This window comes from Dreissena polymorpha, chromosome 5 (assembly GCF_020536995.1).
Source record: "Dreissena polymorpha isolate Duluth1 chromosome 5, UMN_Dpol_1.0, whole genome shotgun sequence".
Taxonomy (NCBI): domain Eukaryota; kingdom Metazoa; phylum Mollusca; class Bivalvia; order Myida; family Dreissenidae; genus Dreissena; species Dreissena polymorpha.
In genome coordinates this window covers 83,951,190-83,960,105 of record NC_068359.1, presented here as the reverse complement: position 1 = coordinate 83,960,105, position 8,916 = coordinate 83,951,190, and the positions used below count along the sequence as shown (strand labels likewise).

The window sequence follows — 8,916 nt, the reverse complement described above, 5'->3', positions numbered from 1 at the left end:
ACTTTGACTGCCTTTCCATCGACTGTTCTTGATAAGGCATAAATTGTATTGTCCTTAACTGTTTGTTTGAGAACATTCTTTCTAAACCTGAGCTGGGCGGATAATGCAGCTCGTTTGTCCTGTACACTTGTTAAACGCTTAAAAGCACTATCAACTTCCTCCACCGATTGCCATAGTCCCCAAATTAATATCTCATCAGTAATAACTTCGTATCTTTTCATTCTCTGTTTTTGTGCTGCTTCACTTTTTTTGTCGTGCTGCCTGAAGTCTTGCCCTCCTTTCTTCTTCAATTTCCTTTTTTCTTAACATAAACTTTTTCCTCATTTCCTTAACATCCTTTCGAGCCTGTGACAGTATATGTTCTTTTTCTTTGTCAGATATATCCTCAATCCACTTAAGTGTTTTATTGTGACAGAACAATATATAACATTCAGCAGCAATGATTGAGATATTAGGTTTCTCTCTGAGAATACGTTCCAGTACACCAAAGACAGTTTCCGAAAATTTGTTGAGGTTTGGGGTAGCAATTGTCTTTTGTTTTATTTCATTGTCTGGGTTTGCCAATATTTCACCATCAAGGTGGTCTTTAAAAAGTTTCTTTGCAACACCACGCAATTATGGGATCATAAACTGTAGTATAACTTCAACCTTGCATCATATGGAGATTCTTTTTTAAGGTTTTTCATGTAGATTGATGACATAAGTTTCTCTTCATTAATTAAGCTTAACAAGGTCTCTCCTTTCATAAATATAAAGATGTCCAGTTTCTCTAAGTATGTGACAAGTTCCCTATATGCGATACCAATATCAATTATACTTATGTCAGTACGTTCAATTTGGGCCCACAGAGGAACAGTTATGAGTTCCGATATTAAACCTCGGGCTTTGCAGCCTGCCAAATATTCTTCAGTTTTTAAGTCTGCCTTTACAGCCTGCAAAAGGCGATTTTCGGCTGATATTTCTAGAAAACCCTTCAATTCTTCAGATAGAAAATGCACTGATGCAGCACTACTGAATAAGATGTTGAAGCGATTTCCCCTAAATCGTTCTAAAGGTACACTTCTAAGCTTAAACTGCTTGAGAAACTCACTGATGTAAGTACTGAAGCTCCCGTGAACACCACTCTTTTCATCACCACCTGCCGCAAAAGCTTTGCATGCTGTTCTTATAAGTCGTGTGGCACCTGCTTCGGATGCTTTTTGAAAGTTTTTGTCATGAATTGGTGGATTTGTGTCAAACACTGATTTTTCATACTCCAATAACGATGCAGATGCAGCCTCAGCCATATGAACTAGGACATGTAGTGAGCAAAAGAAATTGCACAACTTTGTTAACTGTATCTTTTGACTTTTACTGAAAGTTTCCCATGCTTCTCCAATTTTACCTATGACAATGTCACTTCTAAAGTCCTCAAGAAGCTCATTAAATTTGACCTGGGTTGCTGCCCTATCAGACATAGTGGTGGTAATATTAAGCAAGATTTCTTCAGATCTTTTATTTTCATTAATGGAAACATCGTCAATGTCGGAGAGAATTTGTTTGAATGTTGACAATACTGTCTCACTGCCCTTTTTTGCCATTTCTCTTACGCCAAGGCACCAAGTTTTTCCCTCTTCATCTGATGCATGGAAGCCCTGATATTTTCTACCAAATTAAGACGTTTAATCACTTAATAAGCAGGTATTCTTTTGGCTTAAAAACTGTTCTTCAATCTGTCTATGTGAAACCAAAAGTCTCTGAACGTTCATGGAATTTACTGTAGACCTAGATGGCAAACGAGTAGCTTTTCTTCTAGCCAGTTTAAGGACACTATCAATAACTGGGGATACTTTACTGGAAGTTACATTGTTTTGCAACAATGAATACACATATTCCTGGACTTCAGTTGTGTAACAATTTTTTTCATGATTAAAAGTTTCTACATTTTCATAAACCATATCTTTTAACCAGGCATTTTCGGCTTCATAATCACTCACTGTAGCCCGAAGGCTATTCACAGTTTCCTGTAGCATGTCAATTTCTTCCTTCACATCTGTGAAAGCTTGACCTAAGCGTGCTTTCTCTTCTTTTAATTTACTATTCTGTTTTCTATAATATGTTATGGCCAGTCGAGTTCTTTTTAATTCTGCTGTTTTTTTTTACATTTATATTTTCAAGATGCGCATTTTTCCTGATCAATGTTTTAACTTCAGACTTTATCTGTTTAATTTGAAGTTTTGTTCTTTGCAAATTTTTAGCTTTAGGAGTTAAATTTTTTAGCATAAAATTTTCTTGCTTTAAATCAGACACTTCCAGAGATAAATCAAAAGAGGCTTGTCTATAACCATCTAAGCTTTCTATATAGCTAGACTTGGGAGCATAATCCTCAGAAAAATAGTCTTTAGAGTGCAACTGCCTGGAATGATGAGAAGTAATAGGTGGTTGGTACGTCTCATTCTTAAAACTTAACAGTACTTCATTCTTATGTTCAGAATTTTTCATTTTTTTTATTTGTTGAAACTTTTGTTTAAGTCTTAATAAAGACGATTTAACTGACTGATGATTGAGTGATTCTTCACAAGCATTTTCTTAAACAAAAGATACAGTGTCTTTCATACTCTTATTATTGAGCATGTCCAATATATCAATAGTCTTTATTTCAGCCATGGTAAACAATGTTATTACAGTATTTGTTCTATTTGTTTAAAGTATTGTTTCTATCTTTGTTGTTAAAAGTGTCTGACAATATGTATTTTGGACTTCTGTATGTGATATAACATTATCTGTAAAAACATTTAAAATGGCAAACAAAAGGTCTTGATCCCCAGGATTTTCAGTTCCTTTATCAACTAACAAACCACCCCTTTCAGCAGTGATGGTACTTCTCTCAATATAAACCGGTGTGTTATCTTCGGCTTGAGTGTTTTTAAGAAAGAATGAGTGACACTCCGTTAAATCAGATTCAACAGTCTGTCTTTTGTTAAATATTTTGTTTTACTAAGTAAGTGCCTCTAATTCCGTCTGGCAGGATGAATCTCTTACCTGAAATTTGCCATCATTCTGTATAGCATGCTATTGTTAGCCAGGTAATATTAAGTAATAGCTATTTACTTTTGTAAGCAAGGTTTGTTATATGTTAGTAATAGCTACATGGTTAATGGTAAGCAAGGTTGGTTATTTGTGAATAAAAGCTACATTCTATGGTATGAAAGTTGGTTATATATAAGGAGAAACAGCTAAATACTATGGTATGCAAGGTAAGATAAAATAGCAGAGGTTTCTATTATATAGACAATACAAGTACATGCTGTTATTCTGGATTCTAAAAAAGGGTGCCAATGTTAGAATAATACTGAATATATAATAGGTACTGAATTTCAGTTTGATTTATTTTCATAAAATCTTATGAAAAATACATTAATGAGAAATAAAGAAGTCCATGTCATTGAACCGTGACATCTTGTTGTGACAGGCTTAGTAAAGAACTACAAACACCATGTTGAAATAACTGATTATTGACATGTAACTTTTTAAAATTTAGATTTTAAAAATTCTCTCCTGACTTTTTGGGTTTTTTTTTTTTACTTATTTTTAATAGTTAAAATTGAGCAAGAAATAACAATTAGGTCCAATGGTCTCCAGTACCTTTAATTTATGCATGCAAGGTTTGATTCATAAGCATATACTAACAAGCAGTACTGTTGGACAGAGCATAGGACACAAAACATGTCAAAAGGCTACTCTTTTTAACTTACTTTTGAACTGCTGGACTGCACAAGTACATTGCACCTTCTTCGTTTAAACACTGGACTGACCTGTAAATTTTTGGAACATAACATTTTCAAAACTATATTACTAGTAAGGCAGTTTATGCGAAATAAACAACACAATGTGATTGGCAAATTTACCAAGAATAATGTCAATTATATGGCATAAATGCAAGAAATAATAAAAAAAACTTATAATTATATTTAATTACTTTTCAACTAATAAGATTTCTACCCCGTTTGCCACAGGGTAGCATGCTAACTATATAAATTTGAACAGTGGTATCAAATACCAAAGCCTCTGTGGCCGAGTGGTTAAGTTCAAAGTTATCGTACCAAGAGTAATTTTATTCGTAAGTGTTCAAACCTTGATCCGGACACATACTTTTTCCTGTTTTAAAGGCATCAAAGAAGCAAAATTGTTTGTTTTCTTTTTCTTTTACAACTACTCTTTAATTCTGAATGAAGATATTTTTGCATAAAATTAAAAATGTGATTAAGCAACATTAGAAAGATAAAGCTTACATTATGGTCCTCAAAGTCTGTTTCTTCACTATCAGAATCACTGATCACTATCACCTCTTGTGGTGGGGGTGATGACTGCCCTACTGGTGTATTGGAGTCACTGAGGTCTAATTCTGAGGTCTAATATTGGCAAAATAATGTTAAAAAATACATTTCACACATGTGTAATAGGATGTATATAGATGACAAATTATGATAATCTTAAAGGATGCCTGGTTAGCCCAGCTGAAAGTGTTTGACTCGCAAGCAAGAGAATGCGGGTTTGTCTATTACACATCTTTGGTCAAGTAAATATACTTTTTTATGGATATATGAGTACTCGTGAACTGTCTTAAAGTAAAACAATGTGGACCAAACAGAGTTCATATTAATATGAAATATTAAATCATTATATGATGAAATTTAAAATGTTGCAGACACTCATGACTGATCTTTTTCCAAAAGCTATCCGGTGACATACAAAGTGACAAATTTATCAAGAAATATTACAGTATTTTTGCATGTAACGTTTCAACAATTACGACAACAATGAAAGCGCATTTCCATACTTCCTCAAAGAAGAACAAGAAATCTTGTGCTGGTTGCAGTGTGTCAGCTAGCAATGCCGGTGGGGTTTCAAATAGATCTTGATCACTGTCATATATGTAATCTTCCATTTATCTGAAGATAAAAAGCAAGTGACTGAGTGACAAAAAGTCGCCACTCCTTCTCGATTTTTCAATGGCATATTTACTTAAATTTTAATGAAATTAAGAGAAAAACTGCAACAAAATACCATGACATTTATATTTGGGGATCTTGATTAACAGTTTAAGCTACAAACTTACATATCCTATCATATGTAGATAAACTGTTGAGTTCGCTTTGTGCAGTCGCAAACGTTGAAAACCAAAAGCGGAAATGGCGCCTTGTTCTTGGTCTCGCAGCAATATCGCGCGATGAAAACGGGAACCAGACAGCAAGAACGGCTACTCGGAATTTAGTTTAGAGTAACGTCCCTTCATTTTCCCGAGACAATATTTAAGAGGGTGACAGTGGGGTATGTGTATGACATTGCGCTTTAAATCGCTATATTTAATACAAAATAAACCGTGTGAGGCCTCTTCATGGGGGTTTTCTCTAACTAAAAATAGCAGAACCAATAGTCGTTTTCAAGGAATTCACCAGCATTTCTGCGATAATGCAGGACGATATTCAAAGGCATGTTTTTAACAAAAAACTTGGTTGAAACTTCAAATAATTGATTTTTATTATATAATTATATGTATTTCTAAACTAAACATGTGCTGGAAAGTGATTTAAACTGGTTACATGTATTTTTTTATGATTTTTTGTTTACTTGACCTATATACGACCGAGCCTGTCAAAATGGCTAAAAATAAACGCTGCATAGCAAGAAGGCGAGATTTAAGCCTAATAAACGTTTTACTTAATAGTATTATTCTTATTTAAATTATATCTACTGGAAAAAAATCATTCCCAAATTGTTTCAAAATGATTTTAGATGAAAACTCAGTGCTTAAACTACATTTTAAGTTCATTAATGGAAAGTAGTATATCATCGCTATCGTGGGATAAATTTAAGTACACAATCACACTAACATAGTATTCTCTATAAAAACGTTTCATTTAAGCCAATTATATCAAAATCACGTAGACCTCAGTAAAGAATATCTACTTTCAAATAAAATAGCGGAAGCGTAAGCATTATGCGAATGTGTCACGAATACAACAATCCTACAAGGCCACATAATCGGATTAAGTTATAACACTTTATCTAGAACTTTATTAAAACTGCAAATGAGCGGTTTTAAGAATTGAAACTTAACCCAAATCGAGACTTAAGCGTTTAGCTCATCTACACTACACCAAGCGCAATTTCTGCCTTCCGCAAATTTATGTTCGTGTGTTAATACAACTGTAGGCCTCACGAATTTAATAAACTATTAATTCATTTGCACGTTATATACTCGTCTGTGTAACTCAACAAACATAACAAAATATAAAAAAAGCAAATTTCTTTAAATTTCTTTCTATTTCCATTATTCTATCAGCAACAACAATAATAGTGAAACAACTTAACAGCAATCCCCAAAACACTCAAAAATTTAATCATACTATATACAAAGCATTTTTTTGTGTATTTACAGTATTCAATACGAAACAACAAGAATAATTAAACAACATGCTAAAAATAAATTAACACAAAAGCTACAAACAAATATAATCCAACTATTAACATAGGAATTTTCTATGACTTTATGTATGCCTCGCTCTGTGAAAAGGGGGTTTAATGCGAGTGCGTGTCTTCCCAGATTAGCCTTTACCGTCCGCACAGGCTAATCAGGGTCGACACTTACCGACTAGCCTGGATTTCCGCTAAGAAGACACTTCCTTTAAACGGAAAAGACATTAAAAGCGAAAAGTGTCGTCCCAGATTACCGTGTGCGGAATGTACAGGCTAATATGGAACGAAACTTTGCGCACATGCATTATGCCGCATTTTTACAGAGAATGGCACATTTTTATTTCCAAAATACCATCAACAACAAAACGAAAAGTGAAACAAGATAATAATCACTATACACAATAGCTACTTAAATAATAACACTCACAGAAGTAAATCGTAGAAACCATGGACCTGTTACCTAACTATTTTAATATTTAAAGATTACCATGCACACATTACCAGTTTACTTAGAAGCTGGAGATATTAAACAAATCAATACATACAGGTACTCAATCCTGGTCATTAATTTACATTTATATGACAAATACTGTTTTAATGTGAACGCAAGGCGCACGGACTAGCAGTATTATACTGTATTATGAACCATTCAATCAAAATTATTATTACGTTTTTTGGTCTTTCATAATTGTATTAAACCTGGTTTTGCAAAAGTGAGATTACATAGGCAGTTAATGGAAGCAAATAGCTTGTGCGATGACATTGGCCAGTTCGTCATTGAAATCTGTATATATTGGCTGCGTTCAGGGAAAACAAGGCTTAATGCATGTCAAATAAGTGGCATCCAATGCACACGGATTAGCCTGTGCAGTGCGCTCAAGCTAATCAAGGACGACACTTTCTGATCTTGTTGTGTGTTTCGTTTAAAGAGTCTCTGGTAATGGGATGACAATTAATGCATATCCATTAAGCCTTTTTTCCCAAAATGAAGCTCAAATTATCTTTTTTATTAATGTTTTGAAAACAAAGAGATAAAGGTGATAATAATTTCAAGTAACCTCGCTGACAAGGCAAATTAACAAGATCTCTTTTAAATCAAATAACAACCAATGAGAAATAAGTGCAGCAACCAATTGCGAAAAAAAGAGACATATAGTTGTTTTTTTATTTGTCTAAGTTATCTCTATAACATAAATATGAGGATAAACAATGCAGCCACATCTCGACCTGTGCTTTAAGACACACTCTTTATAAATTTGAATGGATTGTGTTCATTTCAAACTGTGTTTGGTCCCCTTTGCTTCTCAATTATCATAGCGATTGCTTTCAGATTTGAATCACTCGCAAACTATCATAAGGGGACTGTACAGGACAAGTTGTGTAACTCTGGTTGGCATTTTGACGGAATTGTGGCCTTTTGTAGACTTACTATCTTTGAATATTTGGTTAAATTTTGTGTTCAGATCCACTTTACTTTTTAAAGTATCAAGACTGTTGCGTTCAAACTTCAAATTCTTTCTTACTATCATGAGACATCATGAGCCATCATGAGGGTACTTTATCTGGCAAGTTGAATCTCATCTTGACCTTTGAATGACATTTACTCTCAATGTCAAATTATTAAATTTGCTTAAATTTCCATAACTTAATTACATCTGACCAGATTTGATTCATACTTTGACAAAACAACACTTACCTGACATATCACAATGGACTCCACCCAAACACCCCCCACAGCCCACCCCAGATTCCCCCCCCCCGAAACAAAAATATTGTTTTTCTATGTTTCTTCTTAATTTTGAAAGATCATCTCATAAATAACCACAGCCCAACTAAATTCTCCCCTCTAATCTCCACCCCCATACCCGACCCAACCCCCAATAAAAAATAAGTAAAAGAAAGCACAAATGTTTATTTTTATGATTTTATTTTTGAACGACCATCCAACCATCCCTCGCAAGACCCCCCCCCCCCAAAAAAAAAAAATGTGTATTTTTTGTTCATGTGTTTTTCTTATTTTATTATTTTAAAGAAAATATAATAAATGACCACACCTCGACAATATACACCCCTCTCCAACTCACCCACTTTTGGACTGAAGTATTGAAAAAGGTCCCTTCACCTTTAAAAAAAGAAAAATAGATGAGCGGTCTGCTGCACCCGCTAGGCGGTGCTGTTGTTAATGATTTATTTTTGTGTATATCTGTTTGAACACACAGGCTGGTGCTCATTGTTTGAAATCTTCTATGATTGAAATAAATTATACTGTTGAATATTTTCGAAATGAAGGTGCATATCTGAATGACTCCAATAAAGATTTACAAGATAAAACCCGTCGATAATAAATGACATCCTCTTTTCAGATTATGTGTGTGAATTAGCATAAATATTTAGGCAACAGTTTCAAACGTTCATGATCATCATGATCATCATGATCATGATGATCATCATGATCAT

The 8,916-nt window shown here is 33.9% G+C and overlaps 1 protein-coding gene across 1 annotated transcript; it reads right to left on the bottom strand.

Annotated features, from left to right (window-relative positions):
- Nucleotides 1-2,796: 2,796 nt before the first annotated feature.
- LOC127881302 (uncharacterized) lies at nt 2,797-4,945 on the bottom strand. The gene is made up of 4 exons (XM_052429052.1): nt 4,820-4,945; nt 4,272-4,391; nt 3,735-3,794; nt 2,797-3,021 (listed from the first exon to the last, which is right to left on the bottom strand). The coding sequence occupies exons 1-4, from the start codon at nt 4,925-4,927 to the stop codon at nt 2,977-2,979; spliced, it is 333 nt and encodes a 110-aa protein (XP_052285012.1). The 5' UTR covers nt 4,928-4,945; the 3' UTR covers nt 2,797-2,976.
- Nucleotides 4,946-8,916: the final 3,971 nt, after the last annotated feature.